This window comes from Bactrocera tryoni, chromosome 4 (assembly GCF_016617805.1).
Source record: "Bactrocera tryoni isolate S06 chromosome 4, CSIRO_BtryS06_freeze2, whole genome shotgun sequence".
Lineage (NCBI taxonomy): Eukaryota > Metazoa > Arthropoda > Insecta > Diptera > Tephritidae > Bactrocera > Bactrocera tryoni.
This window is the reverse complement of record NC_052502.1, coordinates 24,225,312-24,248,540: the sequence shown is the minus strand read 5'-3', so window position 1 is coordinate 24,248,540 and position 23,229 is coordinate 24,225,312. Positions and strand designations below refer to the sequence as shown.

The 23,229-nt window shown below is 34.8% G+C and overlaps 1 protein-coding gene across 4 annotated transcripts in view; it reads left to right on the top strand.

Annotated features, from left to right (window-relative positions):
- Nucleotides 1-22,541, top strand: part of LOC120776180 (palmitoyltransferase ZDHHC5-B) — a 108,051-nt gene extending 85,510 nt beyond the window's left edge. The window contains exons 7-10 of one of the 4 annotated variants that reach the window (XR_005705401.1): nt 3,809-4,089; nt 4,177-4,362; nt 8,571-8,793; nt 14,928-15,010. Coding sequence is in view for 2 of the 4 variants with exons in the window: in XM_040106797.1 (XP_039962731.1) it covers nt 3,809-4,089; nt 4,177-4,362; nt 14,928-15,166; nt 16,615-17,582 (1,674 nt within the window). In the remaining 2 variants the exon portion in view is untranslated. Of the gene's footprint in view, nt 1-3,808; nt 4,090-4,176; nt 4,363-4,899; nt 4,957-8,150; nt 8,794-14,927; nt 15,167-16,614 lie in introns of those variants that run through there. The other 3 variants (XR_005705402.1, XM_040106797.1, XM_040106798.1) reach the window with 3 other exon arrangements.
- Nucleotides 22,542-23,229: the final 688 nt, after the last annotated feature.

The window sequence follows — 23,229 nt, the reverse complement described above, 5'->3', positions numbered from 1 at the left end:
ATATACAGTTAACAGGCAGAAATATGCGAATTTTCTAGAATTTTTTTTAAGAAAACTTTCAAAGCTGTTATCCAAAAAATTTGTACTTTAAGACTTAGTATTAGTAAAAATATTTATTTGGAAAGGAACTACAGCTGATCTCCGGGAGCTCCTCTCAAAAAAGACGTTTTGCGGTGACCACTATATCTCTAAACTGGATCCTCTGAAATTAAAAAACCAAACAGATTTCGTTAAAGTAATGTTAAATCTAGTAAAGCAAATCGAAGGAATAAGCAAAATAAAATCGTTTGACAAAATGGCGGATTCTCAAAAAAGGATCGATTTTTGACCAAAATTTCGGCCTTAAATTTTATATAAAAAAAATATTTATCGATGAGAAAAATTTTCATTTAATTACTAAAATGTAAATATTTAATAAACTCGTGTTAAAATTTGAGACTAATCGGCTTAGCCGCTTCCGAGTAATGTTGGTCACCGACTTTGAAACATCATTTTAAAGAAAACGAGTTTAAAGTTTGGAACGCACTTCCAAGCACTCTGAAACGCCTTTTCAAATTTATGTGTAACTTCGAAAATATTTTTTGTGTGTATTCTAAAATATATGGGCATTAAAAAAATAAAATAAAAAAATCGATTTTTTGGAAATTCTAACTGTATGTAACCTCTTAAAGTGGCATAAACGCTTTCCGGTTTATTTATTTCTTTATAAAAACAATGAAAAAATTTTTTATGAAATGAATTTAAAATATAATAACATTAAAAATACTATAAAAAAAATAAACATAATTCCGAAGTATTATCTAAAGTTGTAAAGTTTAATTTATCATCTCTGAAGGTCAAATTTTAAGGAACCAAAACAAAAAGGTGTTTGCATTGAAAAGTAAAATGTAACCTTCTCGAAGAAGTTATTTGCAGAAATATTCAACTTAATTGTCTCACATTTCTTTTCGATTAAATTTAAACAGATTTTTTATTCCTTCACCTATAAAAAGGCGAAGCTTTATCAATGAACAAAGAATAAAAGTAAAATTTTCGTACCAAAAATCTGCAGTTTTCTTCCGACAATTAATTTAAGCGAATACGTACATATAATTTGCATTTGTTTACAAGTACTTTTTTCGTACCCTTTACTACAGAACTACAGCAGTTTGCCCAATATTATTTTGTTCGAATGCACTATCTCGTAATGGTATGCTATTTTGTTAGTTAGAAAAGCTCTATATTCAAATTGGTCCGTATCAAAAAAAAAAATAAAGCAAAACAAAACTCTACACTAAATGCAAGCACCGAAAAAGGTAAAAAAAATCTATCTATTAATTCATTTTTTTCAATATTTTTTTGCGAAAAACCATATTATTATTGTTCATATACATATATACTTGTATTTGTTCGTGCGATAACTTTTTTGAAAAGTTTTCTCTTTAAAAATACGTACTCTTCATGTCATTCGTTCCTTTATTAAGATTTCAATTGCGTTTTGCAAACTCTACAATATATTCTACTTAATTCGTTTGTTGGTAATTTGAGCGATTTTTTACTCGTATACGATTCGTACTACAGTTTTCATTAATATAAATAGTTGAAGCATTGTAACTTATTTCTTTGTACAATGTTTTGAAAATTATAGTTATTTAGGATTTTTAACAAATACCGTTTTCATTATCATATTTTGTACAACCATTGTGTTCCGTTTTAACTAAAATTATTGTTGTATAACTACTTACATACATAAATACATTCATTAATAGTGTTGATATTAGCAGATACTTTTTTTTGGGTTTTTTGAAATCAAATCTGTCTAGAATCAACTTGTTTAGAAATGTTGGTAGGACTGCCATGAATGTGCAAAATACGCCAACTTAGTCAATTTCCGTGATGCTAACTTAGTAATAGCTAACTGGCGCTCTTTTATATCCTGAACAGGGTATATTAGTTTAGTTAGCAGGAATATAAAGTAAAAAGATCTGAGCTGAGCCGTCTGTCCGTGTATACATGAAGTAGTTTGAGATATCGGTCTGCAATGTTGCACACGTCTTTTTCTCCTCAAAAAGCTGCTTTTTAGCCGGAATCGCCAATTTCGGACCTTTATAGCATATAGCTGTCATACAAACTGAACGTTCAAAATCATGTCATTGTATGAAAAACCTTTTTTATTTAACGAAACATCTTCATGAAATTAGTCACGAATTATTTTTTTTAAAGCAGCGGTAAAATTTCCGAACAAAATTTTCTACTATAGCATATAGTTGCCATACAAACTGAACGATTAAAACCAAGTTTTTAAATGAAAACTTTTTCCTTTGTGAAGGGTGTTATTGTACCGATTACACAGTATAACAGCTAATCTGGGGGGTTAGAAATTCCAAGTCAGGGTGATGGTACTAGGTCAGTATAGTAAAACCCTCAAAGGGTTTTGCGTTCGTATGTGTCAGTTTTTTTTATGACCTTTTAAATTTTTTTTCTTATCCTTTTTGCGGCTTCTTTATTCGCACATGCATAGCAATTCAATGGATTGTGACCTTCGCCAGGATTAGTCCAAGTCATTGGGATACCGAATGGCATTCTTTCACGTCTTCTATTTTTCCAATCCATTTAACGGTTGTAGCAGCTTTTACACACTATATTTGAAACCCAATTTTCGTTCACTATAACATTTTGGTTGAAGTACATCTCGTATGTTTGAACAAAATCAGAGAGTTATGTTAAACTACGTTTTTGCCAAAATGTTACAACTAAGCGAAAAAACATCGAGATAAGGAAAAAATTTAAGAGGTCATAAAAAAAACTGACACATACGAACGGCAAACACTTTGAGGGTTTTACTATACTGACTGACCATCCTGACCATCACCCTGACTTGGAATTTCTCATCCCCCAGACAATAATCCCAAAAATGTTCCACAGTTTTATTGTATTATTATTACCCTATATAACTTGACTCCATGGCTCGAGGGTAATCGCAGACGAAGAAAACTTTAAATATTATAGCTTGTTTAATAAAAATTTGTCATCTCATAGTCCCATTTTCAAATCTACACATTTTGACGTGAAAAGCTTCTAACAAAATCCTTCAACCTTTTGTATACGGCTTCAAACGTAAAGAAACTTCAAGTCTCAACGCCACAGTGGAAGAAAAAGTGAAACCAAAGTTCTTTAAAGAAGATTCCATAAGTATTTGCTTTAAAATGTTCAAATAACCTAATAATACTGTTATTTGTTGTAAAAAAACACAAAAGTTTTATTTAATTTTTTAAAATTATTTAAAATGTATCACGGCAGTCCCCGTTCTTAACCTCATAAGTGAATTCCTTTCGCCTTACAGAAATGGTTGTGGTTTATTCCGAAAACGCCAACCCGTCTTTATTTGGGAAACTCAAATAATTTCTGTTTCACAAAAACAAATAAATGCCATTACAATATGTAAAACAGATTATGCTTACCCTTGTGTTAATCAAGTTAATCCAATCCGCGCAAGTGTTAATCAAACCTCCAAATTCGCTCATCAGTTTTCCGCTCCTTGGCGTACCAACAACAATAACTTCATACCAATTCACAAACCATACATGAAAACGTTAATTGAATTCATCAAACTCGTTACCATAATTTACATGCCTACATACATACATATTTTATGTTAATTATTTCATCTCGAACAGCCGCTTTCATAATGATTTTTTTTGTGTTTCCTTGGTTTTCATGCAATTTCAATTATAATTAGTGTTTAGCTTTTGTACATTCTATTTTACTTGCGATTCCAATTATTACCTAACACCGCGCCTTTCTGCGCTCCTTCCCCCACGCCGTTTAGCTGTCGCCTGGACGTGAATGTTCAGACACCGATATGGAGCCGCAGGCATCGCAGAGTCAAGATTGTGAGCCCACACCGCCACTGCAACGACACAATTCGACAAATTTCTACTTGCCCCAAGTGGAGGCAGGCGTGAGCAACATGAATAACGGTGGCATAGCGACCGGTGCGGGCATGATGCCCAACGCTGGTGGAGGTGGCGGCGCAGGTGGTGGTGGTGGCGATTCACCACGTCACATGCGCATGTATCATCCGCGACACAGTCCACTAGCGCGTCAGCGGTGAGTTGCCACACATTTATGAATATTTTTATAACTTCAATTATTTCCTAATAATTAATATATGTAACTATCAATTTATTTGTTTAGCGGTTTGGAGCCACAACGCGGCTATAATCCCGCCGATCCATTGTCGCCCGATCATCCCGCTCATCCGGGCAATCAGGGCGTACAGCAACAACAACGCAGTGGGACAACTGCAACGCCCACAATGCAGCAACGAATAAAACCGTTGGGTGTGGCAACACCACTGGTTATGGCAAGTCCCGTCAGAAGGTGAGTGTTTCCATTGTTTTTGTCAATAGTTACGCTGTAAGCGCATGTGTGCTAGTACGAGTGCGTTAGTGCGTTTGCAAAAGCAAAAATCGGCCTAAAACCACTCGGAGATAATACAATTGCAATGCAAGCATTTTCAAGCTGCTTCGACGCGCTCTACTTTTATGCGCTCTAATTACGTTTATTATAATCTGTTATAGTTATTATTACCTCTCAATCTATACATATGTATGTATATGTATACGCAAAGTGTTTAAAATGTACCTAAATATCTACTCTCTGTGACTTCCCACCCGAAACTGCTTACTATATATTTAACCTCAAAAGTTTTTTTTAACGCCTTGATAATGTGTGAGCCAATGAATTGAAAACTAAATAAATAACCACAAATTTACAATACCCAGCCTTTAGAAAATGTTTAACTTCTCTGCTTTTACTTCCATGCCTCAAAATTTGTATTGAAATGTTTCTCTAATCTACGCTTCTATTTTGTGCATATAATTTTATTTATTTTTGTATACTTTTTTTGCATTGAAGATGGACATAGCTGGAATTAGCAACTCTTAATTTATGCCAATGTGAAATGCAAAATCGGTAAATAACAAAGAAACAAAAACAAAAAACAAAAATTGTTAAGAAGAATGAGTGTATCTGTTGCCAGCGCACTTTTTTCGTCACACACATGTTCAGAATTTGCATTTATTTCAAATGAAAAACGAATTATTTTTATGTCTGATGATTAATGGAGGAAATTCCTTCAACTGTTTATAAAACTAAAATATCGCGTACACCTGCTTACAAGAAATTATATTGAAAATGAGTTTGGTTATTTTTTCTAGTTTCATTATTGTTGTAATCCCATAGAGAACATATGATTTTTTTAATAGAATTAGTCACATTTTACTAATCTAGTGAAGATAACACACTAATGAGATTAACTCTGAAATGAGGGAGAAGGATTTTACTTACTGCAGTTTGATATGATAGAAAAATCCAGATATTCGGATATCAGAATAGAGTATGTTCATGTCCAAATATCAATAATAATAAAAAAAATTGCTATATTATGTAGACGCAGGATAAGGGCCCTGGGATTCATGTTTCCAAAGAATATTCTGAGGCTAGGTGAGTCTTTATGACTTAGGAGGGGCACAATTGACTTTGATTTTGTCAGACCGCGAACCAAAATACCTCGGCAAAATTTTCCATAAAGTGGATGGTCATAGCTCCAATTGTTGCACGCGATGGCGCAAGGAGTCATTTGGATCTTCTTAAATATTCTGCTCCACAGCAGCGGTAGCATCTGCGATGCGCACTGGTCGACCCCTCTGAGTTTGTCAACGGAATCATTAGTATGGTAATAAATTTGCAGGAATTGCATTGTTTCGAAGTAAGTCTGTTTATTATGAAATAGCAAGCCAACCTGAGTATAAATCAAGTAACAGCTGTCAAAAAGTCCGACTTCGAATAAAGTATTACCTTATTGAAAACCACATTTCTAAAAAGACATCAGTTAGGAATATACATTGTGACAAAAAGCACCCGGAAACCGTAATTAAATTCCCCGTGTCAATGATATTTCAAAAAAATATATTCTACTAAGTTGGTAAGACGGTCTTTGCCAAATACGAGCGCGATCTGTCAACCAGTTTGCTTACAGCAGCTGCTTAAGCTTGAAATCTCTCGCGAGTCCGTTCGAATGATTTTGTTGGATATTTTGGGTATGAAACGCATTCTTGCTCGACTCGTCCCATTAAAGCTGAATTTTTTTCAAAACGAGTACGATTGTGACTAAATTTAAAGCCAAAAATGCAATGAATACCATCGATCAACCACCGTATTCAACAGATTTGACTCGGTGTGATTTTTTCTTGTTCCCGATCGAAGAAATAAAACAAAATTCGCTGAAGTAGCTGAAGACCATCCCAAAAACTGCTTATGAAAAGTGTTTTAAGGGGCTATACCAGTGTGACGCATGAAAAATTAGGCGATTTTCGTGAATTTTTTTAAAAGAAAGTACTAGATTGAATGTTTCGACGTTCTATGGACGTAATAAAGTATATTTTTAGCTATATTAAAAAAAAAAATTTTACAAAAATATTGAAAAATAACGGAGTTATGTGTTGTCTGCGGAAGTGCCAAAAAAAAACGTGCCTCAACTGCTGGCATGATTCCGGTCGATTGAGTAGCTGAAACAAAAAAATTCAAAATGTTTATTAAACTTAAATATATTTTCTATACAATGGACTACGATCTTTGAAAAATATCAAAAATTAAGAAAATGGCGCAATTTAAAAAAAAAATCGTTTTTTTACGAAAAAAAATTGTCGTTTTTTCAATGCCAAATTGACAATTTGCAGCCAATCAAAAAGATCGTAGTCTATTGTATAGCAAATGTATTCAACTATATCCACTTTTAATTTGAAGTCGATCGGTCAATTTCTCGTTGAGTTATAATGTCAGCAAATTTGAAAAATGTCGTTTCGAGAAAAACGCGTTTAAAGTTTCACTTATATATGTTTGCACCTCTGAGCGGTCGCTATTTAGAACGCTGCCATTCAAAAACTATTTAAAATACGACCACGCCGATTTCACAGGATATTTTTGAATATATAAGCTATCGAAAAAGCAAAAAAAAACATTTTTTTTGAAAGTGTCACACTGGTATAGTCCCTTAAAGACTGGGAAAAATCGTTGGCATAAGTGTATTACATCTGATAGGGATTACTTTGAAGGCGACAAAATAAATATTGTTGAATAATTAAATATTTTGCGTTTTATTTAAATTTTCAGGGTATATTTTTGTCACAATATATGTATTCGTAAGCGAGGTTTTATTTCATTTTTACTAGTTTTAGTTTCGTAAGATCTGTACTTACATAAAGTGAGGAATACACATATGGTATATGAAAGGGTAAAGGAAAAATTCAACTTAAAACTCATTCCAAAAACGATTTCCATACAATTTAGAAATCAAGATCCAACATATCAGATTTGCCTAAAGAAGACTGACGCTGAAATATGTAAAATAATAAAGAATCCTTCAGTAAATAGCCTATATACTCAATATATAACCTATACAAATTTAAAGTTAAACGGTTAGAATTATTAGGATAGGAGTAAATTTAAAAAAAATCAACTTAAAAACACCATTATCAGTGCTCAACTTATAAAGAATGACGAACGAAGAATTTACTTAAGTATTTATATATTTAAAAAATATATAATTTTTCTTTTGAAATAAATGCAACTTCCCGTTTTATACAATCATTTAGTAGATTTCAGTCTAAAGTCATTTTACTAAGGCACGATTTTTGATGAGTTGACATTAAAAAAAAATAATTAAAAATGCGTAATACTGCTCATGAGTGTAGTAGGCGCCAGCATCAAAGTGAAACAAAATTATGAAAAATTACAAAAGAACACTAAAAGAAAAAAATAAAGACTGCGAATTGTAAATAAAGTAGAAAGGAATGCTTTATGCAGCTTAACGCAAGCATTTAGTTGCTTTGTAAATAATATTTATGCATTAACACATTATATTAGTAAGCAAAAAGGCCAAAAACTATTCAACAAAAAATATAAATCTTTCGGTTTTGAGCAAAAATTTTAAACGAAGTGTTTATGCACTAGTCATGAAGAAAATCTAAGGAATGTATTAAAAAAAATCTCTATTTTAGCCGAATATGTGCCTGAGCTTTTCAAAAAATTATTTTTAAATATGTGTTGTTGTTTTTTATTTCTTACTACATCTATTTTCTCTTCTTTTTATTCTTTTTTTTCGCTAGTCAATACTCAAAAATAGATCAGAATTTGAACTGCTAAGCTTAAAGTAAACTGCTACACGCAAAAAATGTGTTTAGAGTTAGAAGTGAATTAAATTTTATTTAGTTCAATATTTTTATTGAAAATAAACGACAACCAAATGTTTTAAATCGACTTCTGACATCTGTGTGTATATGTATGAACTTTTTCCAAACCAACTAATCCTACTATATACAACAACTACAACCGCTACTACTACTACTATCAATACAACAACAACCGCCACGACCATCACGATCACCAACCAACCAATCAACCAACTACCACCACCTCCATCCTAACGAGCTGCGACTTGAACTTCAACTTGCAACTTGAATTGCAACAACCCGACTCTGACCGCGCTTGTGCACTCACACACACGTACACGCATTCACCACCACAAGCTCCAACCGTTACTCAAGTCCAAGCTCAGCTTCAGCCTCAACTTCAATTTCTGCTCAGCGAAGCTTAGTTTAAGCTTTACGTTGTTTAGCAAACAAAAAGTCAAAGTCGTTCGTTCGTTCGTACGCTCGCTCGTTCGTTCGTTTGTTTCCGTCGTACAGTTTCCGTCCAAATCTTCTACCACCACTACCACCTACTACTACTCTGTTGCTATATTCATTGGAGGTGAGTTTTTCGTTTGTTAAGTTCCGTTTTGTTTATGCAACGAATTGTTATATACTTTTTTCTTTTATCTAATATATGGTTGAGTTTTATAGTATACCATCAAAAACCAAAAACTATAATAATTTCGTTAAGTCATTTTATGTTTGCGCTTTACACATTACCATTGTTTTGCTAAAAAAAAAAACGTTTGGACTCATACAATAGAAAAGTGCTCACTCACTTCAGTTTTTTTAACACTATTTTCACTCACTGTCTAACGTCTATATCTTTCGTATTCGTATTCGTATTCGTCATGGTCTGAAAGTATTCACGGGTATGGCAACGCTAATAATTATTTCACATTAATCCTTCCACTCTTACTCTGCATTACCCTTCATTTCGCTATTGAGGTGTAGATTTTATTCGAACAATACCATTTCTTCACTTAACATTATGTAAAAACACAAAAACTAATTTAGCATAGTTCTTCTCCCACATATTGGAAGTGTCCTTCTTCTTAATAAGTGTTATATGAATTTAAATTGTGTTTTATAATCGTTTTTAGTGTATTTTCTAACGTGTTTTGTATTTTGGCAGAGCAATCAGAAACGGAGGTTTTCAAAGTTCCTACTTTTTTAAAGAAAAAACGCAGAAACTTCAAATTTAATAGGGAATTTTTATTATCATTCGAAAGAACATTCTTTGGCATTTTTTTTTTTGAAGATTATCTTTTTCAAATGTTGGCCGCGGCTTCTTCTCAGATGGTCCACCCGTTGAGTCCAATTTTCGATGACTCGTTTGAGCAATTCGACTGGCAACTGGAGAATGAACGTGTATTGTTTTGCTCCAAGACCTGATTCGAAGCGGGATTATCTGACTTTGACTTTACATATCCAATCGATCAGCCCAAAACGTAAAATTATGTATCTGCTCACCGAAGTGTTCTCTCACAACGTTTAATTTCAGGCGTCAAATAGTAAGTTATCATGGCGCGTTAACGTTCGCCATTGACGACTGACACTAAAATATTATTGTTTTTTTTTTTTTATGAAACGGCGGCTCTTGAATCTCTTCAAGTTGCTCTTCGTCTCAAATGCGGCACTTTTGCTTGTTTCCATACCCATTGAACCAGAACTGGGCCTCATCGCTGAACAAAATTTGGGTCGGATCATCTTAGAACCTGTCAAGAGGCCGTATAGCGAAGCCATGTCTGAAGGTCGAACATTTTCAGTTCTTGTACAAGCTGTAGTGCTTACGCTTTCAATTTAAGATCTCGACGTAAAGTGCGCCAACTCGTTCTATACGTCATTCCGAGTTGCTGCGAACGGCGTCGAATCGACTCTCCACGGTCTTCGTATACACTCTCAGCTACGGCTGCTATACTTAGTCTATTTAATCGAATATTATCCAACAATGAATGCTGGGTCTCAAGATGGGTAATGGTGTTGCGAATAGTATGACGCTCAGTAGGCCGATTGTATTGACCATAAGTTGAGCGAAGCGCGCGAAACACATTCTCTACAGAAAGCGAATTTTCGCAATAAAGTTGAACGATCTGTAAACGTTATTCAGGCGTAAGTCTTTCCATGATGAAATGTCAAACAATACTAAACAAAAAATATCATATGACAGCTTGACACGACTCTCGCCTGATCTGTCAAAAAAAGGCTGTTGAAAAAAATGTCTCTACTTGATCACCCGTTATTTATAAAAATTTAATAGAAGGTGGTAGTTTGGGTATTCTTCAAGCGTATTTTCTTTAAATGCAGCCGCTATGGTTATGTGCGTTGAGTATGTGGATCGTAGCTGCAAAGCTCTCGGTGAAGACGAAATTCGAAACTTTAGACCGGTTATCTTCGATACCTAACCAGACATTAATAATAGCTTCATATGAAGTGCATCAGTTGTTCGGAGTCGGTTTAAAACTTGGTTGGGTCCTATTAATGTTCCAACAGATGTAGTAATATGTAGCTCGGTCGGTCGGTTTACACTATAGATAATTTATCTGCGAATTATCAACTATGAGCTGGTCTTCTACAACAAAACTCTTAATTCGGACATATACTGTCAACAATTTGACTGTCTGAAGGAATCAATCGCCCAGCAGCGATCAGCTTTTATCAACTCCTTTCTTAGTTGTGTTTTCCATCAGGACCAGGCCAGCACATCGGTTATAACTCGCCACAAGCTCCAGAAGCTTGGAACCTACCATCATAAGCATCCTTATAGTTCGGACCTGGAATCTAGAGATTAATGTCTTTTCCTATCTATGGCAAATGACTTTGCTGTTAAAAAGAAAGGCTTTTGGAAATTTACTGATCTCGTTTTTTGGCAATGGGAACGAGATTAAATGCACTTCTCCAAATACAGATGCCATAAGTCTGACAACATACTTCTGCGTCTTTCCACACTTTAAAACATTCATGCTTGAAAGTTAGATCTAACCACAAAACATAAGGGTTCAATTTTGGTGGTGTCCTCTCAAAGAAACGATACGAACTTATTACCTCGGTACCAAAATATTTTGGTAGCTATTGTTGAATTAGCTTATCACGGCTTACTTTGGCTCACTGGAAAATCCAACGGATCCGTTGAAACGTGTATGAACTCACTGAGCGGTATGATCTGTTGGATTTAATTGCTTCAGCTTAACGAATAACCACTAATCGCTTCTGGAACCCTTCGGGAACAATTTCCGACACAACAAAAAATTATTTTCATGTATGGAGGATATTGAAATCTTCCTCTGGCATCGATGATAGTATTAGGAAACTGTTATCCTTTCTCCCCTACAATTTTTATAGGGTTAAGAAACACTCATTTTCGAGAATCTACTGTAAAGATTGGTGAGAAGTATGAAGACTTACCACTTTTCCGTGAATATTACCATAACATTTATGGCTATTAATGAATTCATTTCTGAAGAAGCAAGTGTCTAAATATTTTCAACTTTAGTATGTCGCTTTTTGTCTGTAAACTTCCACTTTGCTTTGCTGTTGATTATATATATATTTTTTTACTTCAACGCACTTCCCTTTTGTATATATTTCATAAATTTTGATATAAATGAAAAAATTAACGAAAAGTTTCTAACACAAGTCGATAGATTCAAGTAAATATCTAGCTTGCATATCTGCGTATTATGCAGCGTCTAAGTGAGCCCTACCGACATAACACCAACGCTGACGACTACGACGAACGAACGCTCAAAACTTGTGAAGAAATTGGCATGCAAACGCAACATAAACCTTCTTATACTTCGGAAAGTCTAAATTTACAAATGAAATTTGGCGGCGCCAAACTGCATCTCAACGAAAGAAAACAGCAAACCAGCGAAGCGCATAACGGTTATGCGCCAGGCTACAGCGATCGACTAAAAACGTGTAATCTGGCCGATAATCGTGATAATCGCAAAGCACAAGCGGATCTCAACGATTTAATGAATAGTTTTATGAGTAAAAATGGCAGTGGCTTTTATAAAAATGGCAACGCCGAAACAATCACTCGAAATGGCGGTGTCATGAACAATTCGAAGAGCTCGGACACCTTAACCCCCATGCCGCCTGCTTTACCAAATGGCACCAGTAAACATTGGAAGAATATATCGAAACGCATTTCGTTGCATTCGAATCACACGCCAAAGATTTCACCAGACGAAAGCGATAGCAACGACACAGATATACTAAATTCAGAACGCAATGCGGGCGTACATTACAAGACATCGTCACGCACTGATTCTATCTCGAAAAACTCCTCGCGCTCCTTTAACGACGAATCTTACTACGAAGGCATATCAACGGAATCAGCGCTGTTGTCGAAGAAAAGCTCTACTATGCTGCTGGATACGATCGCCAGCACGCCGTTGAAAGGTACAACAAGCGAAACACGTTTTAGGCGTGTAACTTCGAAGAGCAACTGGCCACAAGAGTCTGAAATCAATTTCATCATGCTTGTGGGGTTGCTATTCACCATAGCGCTATCGAAGATACTGCAGTACTCTCAAGCGTACTGCGCCTGGTTTATGGGCCAGGTGTTGCATCTGCGCTATATGTTTCTCGCGCCGAACGTTAGCATATGGGAGTTGTGCAATTTCGATGATACGTCCCGTTACGGCTTACGTACCAAACTGTTGCTGCTGCCCTTGGTGGCCACCTGTTCGCTGCTTTACGGTCTGAGTTCAGTGTTGCACAGCACCTTACGTTGCTTACTCACGCAGGCGCCTAACAGCATAATTGTTTTCATACAAAAGCTATTGAATCCCTAAATGAAATTGCAGAGAAGAAGAAGAGCAAGAACATCACACCACCATATTACAATGTATACCATTTAATAGGATTTCTCCATTACTTCTTTTCAAACTTTTCGAATATGATCCGATTTTTTACAAACATGCTTTAAATAAAAAAATAATTTTATTTCTTTAAAAAGCGGAAACTTTTTTTAAAGCATAAAACTTAACTTTTTGGTCGATGGGACCTAGTTTCATTATCGGTTTAAATAAAGCTGGTAACCGTTGTAGCTAAATCTTTTTCAAGAAAGTCTGATTCTGAGGATAATAAAGTTTGGTATGGCGTTTAGGGAGGTTCATACCCATATACATATCTGATCTTAAAACATTTATAGCAGTAACCCAAACAAGTGGAGAGTTCTACGTATTTTAAGGCGCCTTCGAATGGCTGATGGATTTTGTGAGATCATGAGCGATCTTAACTTTTCTATTACGTACCTAAGGGACTGGTGACGAGACATGGGTTTTCGAGTACGACATGCAAACAAGTCAACAATCATCGGAATGGCACGACAAAAATGAGCCGAAACTGAAAACAAATCGCAACGCACACAAAAGGTCGACTTGTTCCTAATGACGCCGTAAAAAAACAAAATGACACATGTTTGAGGTTATATCGTCATTTGGTCAAGTTTGCAAGGCTTGTCATACCTCGTCCAATAATTTCTAATATTTTTTTTTTCATTTTTTATATTTGCTTATATAATTTGGTGGGCGTGGCAGTGTTCCAATTTAGCTTTTATAGATGTCGGCAGATAATTCCGGCCTGTTTTTACGAATAGCTTTGGGCAAACGACGCATAGTACTCAAATAGTATTCCTTGTTGACAGTTTGGCCGGTCGGTTGCCATACAAGCCGACCAATCAAAATCAAGTTCTTATATGGAAAACTTTTTTATTTGACAAGATATGTTCACGAAGTTTGTCACGTATTATTGACCAAGACAAGGTAAAAACTTCGAAAAATTGTTGAAGGAAATTTGTGACGAATATTTTGGCTTCAGGGCAACCGCAGTTAACGTTTCTTCTTGTTTCATTAGGACCCAATGTCTAACTCGTTTAGTTTTAGATATTTCAAACAACCGTTAGTTGTACAGAATTTCTGTGTGTTCTTATAGCGTGTGTTGAATTCATTCCTCACAGCAAATTAACCACAAATTCTTTAAAAATGCTTCGTACATGTTCGTCTTTTAAAGATATGTATGTATTTTGCCGTCGTAACCGAAGTGCTCATTATCATATGTAAATTTAGTTTGCTAACAAGTGTAGTGTAATCTTTGCAATGTAAAAATATTTTTGTCGACAATCGAGCAATGTGCATCGTGGCTGTAATTAGACTGATGAATGACTAATAAAATGAGTAATTTATTAAATACCGTTATTTACTGCGATTTCATGGCGCTAACTTAGTACATACAACAATAATTTCAGCACATTTACAGTTACTGTATTGATTGTAGCAACTTCTCTATTCTCTATATGTGTGTTTAACCGTTATGTGCGTGTCTCAAAACCTCCATATGTCATGTATTACTTTAAACCATCGCAATTGTCTGAGCTTGTTGTGCATTTTGCGTAACGAAAACTTACTTCTTACATTTATTTTTCTCAAATTCTACTCAAACTTCACCATATACATACAAACATACTCGTACAAATACATATGTACATGCATTAATATTTATGATTTTCTCAACTAATTAACTGTTGTTAAATACATAACCTGAATTGCCGTGAATTTTAATGCTTGTTGTTGTAAATCATCGCTATATGAACGATGTATGTTCGTCGCAAATTTACACGAAACGAAAAAAATAATAAACGAATTCTCTTTTTACTTCACTTCGACTGCCTTCTTTGCTGCAAAGATCCAATCCTGGCACGCCCACCCAACCAAGACGACCCGACTTCATTGGTCTAAATACACAGCAGCAGCAGCAACAACAACAGCAGCCGTCGCAGACCTATTACGAGTATACGACCGGCTTACCGCCGCAGCATCCACAACCGCCAACGATTCAACAGCAACAGCAAATGCTGTTGCAACAACAACAACGTGCCATGATGCAACAGCATCAACAACAGCAACAGCAGCAGCAACAACAAGGTGAGAAACAAAGTGGTCGCAAGCGATCATTGCACGATGGTAAGAAGAAGCGTAAGAAATTGCTAGCCTTGGCCAGTGCCTTTAAGACTAAAACATCCAAATCGAAATCGAAATCAACCAAAAATCCGAAAAGACGAAGTGAAGATACAAGACATTATAAATAGATAGTTAACAAGTCCTTAAGACAATGTTGAACCGTATGTATGGCGTGTTTACCTTTGTAGAATTCGTTGGTTTTTCGTTCGACGCGAAAAAGGAGTGAGGGAATTTGGTTGCCTGAAACATTTTATATAAATAAAAAATATTTTATCGATAACTATTTTCCACCTCAAAAGCCATGTTTAGCCGAGCATCTTTCCTAATGCTGACCTCTTCAAGTTTTTCGGTAGATCTTAGAAATTGTAAAATTCCATTAATGAAGCTTTTCAAGAAATGTGGATTGCTGCCTATAGATCCTCCTTGAATCCAAAAAAGGTTAATAAAAGCCTATTTTTTGATATAATAAATTGCTTATAAAACGCAGACATTTCGGAACATCAAGAGGTCATTCCTTGATTACGTCGACGAAATAGAACAGTAGGCCGAAATGGTTTGAGTCTAGGCTGAGTCAGCCTGCTGACCCTTGCGCGACTTCATCATATATACTGTAGTAAGTTAAACTCCAACTTATCTAGAATCGACGCAGACATACCAAATAAATACCCAGCGCGCAATGAGTCCCGCATGACTTTAACCACCTCCTTGTATGCCCAGCAAACCACACTCATCTCCTATGGTCCAACACACCACTCCACCTATGGCCCGACCCGTCGAAACAGCACGTTTTCTGGACCTAGATGACTTCGATGACAACCAATCGGAGCTTTACCACCCAAGGAAAGAACTAGTTAACCATTGCAACAACATCATCATATTTGGCGTCGCGTTTGGCTGAGAAGCGTCCTGCAATCATTTTACACTGATCCAGGTATTTGAAGTAGAATATGTATACTCTGGCAACGCCAAAATCGAGTATCATTACCCGGCCGACCCCTTTGCAAAGTCGGATGAGTCCACTGTTTCGATTGTTAGGGCTTTTAGGTTTTAGTGTGGACATTTCGTTAAACCAATTCTGATCTTTCGCCCTCCAAGAAGAAGCATCACCGTAAACAACATTCGATGCTCTTTGATTTCGATAAATCGAATCACCGACCGATATTTCGCTCTCTTCATTTTTCTACAATTCTGGAACACACACTTATGGGCCCCGATTTGGAAGCTCGTAAGTTTTCTAACTTCATCATTTTGTTGAAACAGAAATGTACATTTCGATATTTTTGAATGCCTTTCTTCTCACTCCTTTTTCCCGAAAATTCACAAGTAGCTTTTTAGTGGTATTTATTGCATATTTTTTACTTATAACTGACATATTGTGTTTTCTCTTCTTCTCCATTATATCGTATTGGCAGTTCCGCTAACACATCACCAACAACAGGTGTTGGCATCGCAGACCTACGGCGGTAGCCCACAACGCCGTTTCCTCTCCGAAGGTGAACTGGTACGCCAGGGCGCGAACGAGCTTTCATATGCGCGCTCCAACAACACCGTGGACAATATACGCGAATTGGCCGGAAGTCCACAGCGCGGCGTGTACATGTGGAAGGACACATCGCCCGGTTTCAGTAGCAGTAGCGGCAGCGCTAGCGGCGGCGGTGGTGGCATGCCACCCTCTTCCATGAGCATCGGCAGCAATGCTGGCGGCACAATGGGCAATAGCATACATCACGCACAGTACATCACAGTCGGCGGCAGCGGGCAGTCGCATCCATTGATCATGACGCATTCGCGCATGCATCAGCCAGGCGAATATATGCCAGCTACGCAACAACAGCAGCAACAACAATATCGCTCTAATCCAACCAGCCCCACAACCATGCCAGCCACATCGTCCTCGACCAACGCACCAACCTATATGATGCGTTACGGTGTCGGCAATCCCGTCGCCTCACAGCCAAATAACTACGTGCACACATCACAGGCGCTAACGAACTCGACCGTCGGCGGTTATCAGCCGCAATTGCGCGGCGGCGTGGCCGTCTTTCCACCCAATCCCAGCGGGCCTGGTGTGGGCGTCGGTGTAGGCGGTGGCGCCGGCATCGTCACACAACTTCAAACACAGCCATCGCCGCAAGTGAAGCGGAAACAAACACCCACGCGCCCCATGTCATTTGTGCGCGCACTCGAAATGACCGACTCGATGGAAATGCAAACGCTCGAGCAGCAGCAGCAGCAGCAACAGGGTCGCGGCGTTGGCAATATGCCAGCCTCTGCCGTCGGTGGACCGGGTGTACAGCATTTGGTAGGCGGCGCACGCACCACGACACCGACACCGGAGCGCGCGAGCGTCTACGATATGAATTACGAGATTTCCGTATAACCCGTGGTTGTGCCGGTTGTCGTGCCACCCGCCTCGGTGACCATCTCGGCAACGGCTGCGGCGTATGCGCGCAAAAAGGGCGCAAGCGTTGTGGCCAGCGCCGCCGAACCATCGGCGTACGCATCAGTGCCAGTTATGGCGGCGAATACGCCCAACAGGCGCAAGTTCTCCACATTCTTTTAGAATGACCGTTAGGATGGACGCGGCCTGTCTAGGCTATATTGCCAGCCAGTAAGCTAATATTTAGTAATAATATAGCACATTATAGTTGTTTTCTTTACGTTTTTCGTTTTACCAAAACCCGAACCGATTTTAATACCGAGTCATTTATACATATGTATTATATTATATTTCTCTACACATAAACACACACACACATACACACATATATATACACTGCTACCAAACGCAACTATACGCAAACACAGTTCCGTACCGCCAAATGTAAATATGTATACAACCTTAGATACACCTCCTATGATTACTACCTATGATATATACCTTAGGGTGGCCGTTATTTCACAAGTTGTTTTTTTTTGCAAACGATCCCTGACGTTCCAGTTTTACTTCAAAAAAGGGTTCGCATGTAAACAAGCTCTTTATTTTCAGTTTAAAGCGCGGCTACTTTTTTTCTTTTGTATACAGCAAGCGAGTTTTTCATATTTTGCATTAAGCAACTAAATCTTCAACTTTGAAAAAGTGATATTCTAATACAAAATTGTCCACTCTACAAAAAAGTTCTTAATGATTTTTTTCAAAAAATCACTCGTTTAAAAGTTATAGGCAGTTAAAGTTATGCATCAAATGTACTGAGCATTCATACTGATTTAAGTTCTATGCTTTCTATGTTGCTCATACGCCATGGTGTACTATATGAATGCAGTACTTTTGACATAAAATTTTAACTGTGTATAACCTTTAAAGGAATATTTTAGGAAAATATTATTAAAACCTTTTTTGTAGAGCATATCAGAGTAGTAGAGAGAGAGTAAAAAGAGTAGAGAGAGAGAATTTTGTAGGGTTTATCAGAATACCTATCATTATTAAAGTTGTAGGTTTATTTGCTTTGCACATAAAAACTGTATGAGATGAGAAAAAAGATTTGAAGACGATTTAAATTGAAAATAAAGAGTTTGCTTTTGTTGGATTCATCTTTTGAGAACTAAAACTAAAACTTTAGGTGGCTTTGGCAAAAGATGAAACTCAACTTGCGAAATAAAGGACACCCTAATGCACATACATACATATACTTTATGATAATAGTTGTAAAAATCTAAAAATATGCGCGTATGTACACGCGTTAATGTTTATTTACACACGTCACATTTATAAGTTCAGCCGTTGAAAAGGAATTTGTGAAATAAATTCTCTCTCAATGTTTAATTGTCAAAGTTTTAAATATGTATGAATTGTTAAACCGCTTTTAAAAATATTTATTGAAAACCACACATAACCATAACATTAAATATGATTTAATTAATTGTTGTAATTACAAAGTGCAGAAACTATTGTAATGTTGTTGTTACTGCGACAACAACAAAAGCAATGCCAAACAGCTGTGCGCATGAGATTATACTGCTTTGATGTGGTGGCCGCTGAAATGTATGCAGAGCAACTGAGTCTGAGTCTGACTGAGAGTATGTTTTATCAAATTTCATGCCGACAAAACTTATTTTTAAATTGAGCTTGAGCTTATTTAATACAAAAATTCGAAAAATTTTTAAATATTACCGTTAACGATTCTATTTAGGGTTTATATCCACATGCAAGTCAGAAAAAACGCGCTTTTCAAAAATGTTTTTTTTTTTGATTTTTTTAAGAGTCTTTTTGTTAATATGTAGATAAAACAAATTCAGAATTTCACGTATTTTAATACTCGCTGATTCATTTTTAAAACTTTTGGATGCTCTTGTTCTCGTAGTTGATCTGCAGAAGTACCGTCAAAAAAAGGTTGGCGGTAAACAAGACTTTTCTGGAAAAAATTATCTAAAATCCAAGAACCAAAAAAATTAGTTATTGTTAAAGATGAATTTAGGACTAGTTAAAAATTATTATTAAATAAAAACGAAGAAGATATGCCGGAACAGCTTCAAAAAAACGAATTTTGGAAAATCTCAAGTGGATATAACCTCTTAAACTGCAAGCTCAAAACGAGTGCTAGGTTTTCGATTGATTTATAAATAAATTCTAAAATTCAAAACTTCTTACGTTCAAAGAAATTTTATGAATATGGTCTCATTTTAAAGCAAGCTGAGTATAGAAATATAAAAAATCATAAACAAGATTTTAAAAAGTCTAAAAATATCGGGTAAAATTTATTTTTCTAAAAGAAACCCGCCACAAAAGTTTTAGCTAGTTGCATGTCTACAGATATTGTGTAAAATAACAGTTGAATATTTGTTAAACTTTTTTGCTGTTGTGAAAAATTGTTAATGGTAGTTCTAAAATTTGCTGAATATTAGGTTTTTAGAAGTCTGAAGGCTTAAAAATAATTTTAATTCATTTTTTTAGAAGTCAGCAGGTTTGATAAAAGTTTTTATTTTTCTAAAACAATTTTTCAGCACATTAATGAAAATCACAGTAAATTTAGTTGATGATACATGCTAGATACATGTTGTCGTTGTTGTAGCGATAGAAAACATCACTGAGTAATTAGGTGGAATGCGACTGAGTTGACAATGCTTGGCCGCATAAAAAATGCAGCTCCGTTCCGATTACATAAACGCGACTGTCGTTTCGAGGGTACAATTCATATTGATTTTTGAATTCTGATATAAATTTGTATGTTTTAAAAAGTTTCAAGCAATATGGTTTTTAAATGCATACTCAAAGTCTCAAATAAAAAAAAAATTATTAAAAATTTAAAAAAATAAAATTAATTAAAAAATTTAAAAAAAAAATTTTAAATATTAAATTCTAAAATTCTGAAACATGCTCTTCGCTGTCAATACCTAAAATACAGCAATTTCTCATAAAAAGTATTATAACAGCACACACTCATGTAATCACCACATCAAATAATCATAATCTCATAGTGAACACTGTTTGGTAAAAACTTGTGTTTTGTTGCAAAGTGTAATTTATCAATTTTTTTATTATTAATTGTAAATTACCGTATGTTGTTTTCTTAGCATACGTATATTGACAACCACAACATTAGCTGTAATGAAAACAAAAACTCCCTTAGTCCATCCCAGTGAGGGTAAACGCCATTTTGCCATGGTCTTATTGCCTTCCAAATAGTTATTTGCCGGCCATTTAGTATACAGTCCACAATAGCGACAGTAGTACGGTTGAGAAGCCCTAATAAGTACATATTTGAGAACGAGCAAGTGCGCATAAAAAATAAAACAAAAAAATATAAATATTAAAAACTGGGAAATGTAAAAAACCAGCGCAGCGCCACGAGAATTTTGAGTAAATTTTAGAAAAGTTTGCATTCACCTTAGTTACATCATATTGATGTTTAAATTATTGAAGCAAATGGGGATTACATACTTTCTTTGTACATAAATATGTATAATTAAAAGCAAACAATTTTCAGTTTTTTTTTTTTCAATTAAAACTTGCTTAATTTGCCCCGCTGTCCATAAGCGTTATAGTTGCGACTGGATTGTGTGGCTATAAAAGAAATTTGCAAACATTTTAGCATGTTTTGTGAGCAGTCGCTTTTTAACTAAAAATTTAAATATTTATATTTTTAATTAAAATGAAACTTTTGGCCAAAATGAATTGCGCGGCGTAAAATGCTGTTAGAAAAATTGATTGCGAGTTGGCAGCAGAAAAAATATATGTTGCGCGTTGCCAGCAAGAAAAAAATATTGCGAGTTTGCAGTAGAATTCTAAAAAGCATTATTGTTAAAACTAGAACAATGTAATTTGCTGAGATCATTTTAACATAAAATTCTAAAATTTTATTTTTTTCAAAATTTAAAGTTTCCCGGGGCTTAAAGTCCAACCACCTCAGCTTGTTTTGACAAATCTCGCGTTCTGCTCACTTAATTACAAGCCCAATATCTACGCAAAATCTTTTTATTCATACATTTTTGTGTAAACTCCTTTTCCAAAAACCCAAAAATTTACTCAATTTATTATGCAATATTAAAAATGAATTTAAAATCTAATTTGGAGTAAATCGAAAGGAACTCATGCGAATGTGCTAAGAACTGATATATGTATCTAAATTGTGTATATGTGTTATGCTGTTCGAAAAAAATTTAATTAAATTAAAAAAAAAAACGAAAAACTACTAAAAAGTAATCACAATCCAAACTCAACTAAACACACACGCCATCTTTAACTATTATATTATAAATTTCGGTACGTAACATAAGTGTGTAAGCAAAGAAGAGAAAAACAAAAAGAAGCAAAGCGCAATAAAAGCAAGAAATCTGTAAAAAACATATTCTTACTATTAGCAATTCTTCTCAACTAACTAGTGGCATTTAAATAATAAGCTAAAGCTAAAGCTAACAATTAAACATTAGAAAATGGAGAGAAGAACTGTAAGAACCTTAAAGGTAAAGTTGTCGAAAACAAATATTATATATTAACAAATTTAGTTGATAATTAATTAGTGTAATTAAAAAAATTACTAAAACATAGCTAAGCATACTATATTAAGAATATAAAAAAAGAAACATGTATATGGATTATAGCTTTTAAGGAATTATATTCTTGTATGTATAAATAGTGTACGCCCATATGCATAAATGCGAGCGAAAAAAATTTAATGGAGAATAAATGCAGCAACAATTTTGAAGTGAAAATTCAAAAGAAATGTACAAACATCATTGCATTTTGCATTTGGCCAGCGCCAATGAGTGTGTGTGCTGAGTGCGGCAGGCATGTTGAACAGGCAGTAGCAATAACTTGTCCAGGCATTTTTGAGGATGGCAAAAGAAATTGATATTAATATGATGTGTATATTGACATGATTTGTATGATGACCTTTTTTTTTTAAAGTGTAATGAATTTTTAAAAATGTGTGTAATTAGAAATTTATTCTTGCTTCTATTTTTTCCAGCCGAAGTTAATCGAAGCCAAATTCGAAACATTAAATTATTTTTTAAATATTTTTTATTATTTTGCTTGGAAAATTTTTTCTTAGTTATTATGAGTATGAAATAAATAAAAATATAAAATAAAATTATATTACAATTTAGCAAAAAAATAATATTAAAAATCAAAAGTAACTAATAAACAAACATAATTTAATATAATTTGAAATAAATAACAACAAATAAAATAAAAAAATAAACTATGAAACAAAGTAAAAAAAATAATGTAAAAAACACAATACTTAAAAAATGTAAATAGCCAAATTTTCTTTTTTCTTCAAATTTCAAAAAATATATTTTTTTAAATTTTTTTTTCTAAAAATAATTTTTTTTCAAAATTAATTTTTTTCAGAAATAATTATTTTTTTTTCAAAAATATAATATTTTTTTTTTTTTTAATAGTAATGAAATAAAAAACTATAAAACAGAGTAAAAAATAACGTAAAAACAGAACAACTAAAAAATTAGATAGCAAAAAATACATATATTTTTTAATAAAAATTTTAAATTTCAAAATATACAAATTTGAAAAAATATTTTTTTAAATTTTTTTTTTAAATAATTTTTTTCAGAAATATTTTTTTCAA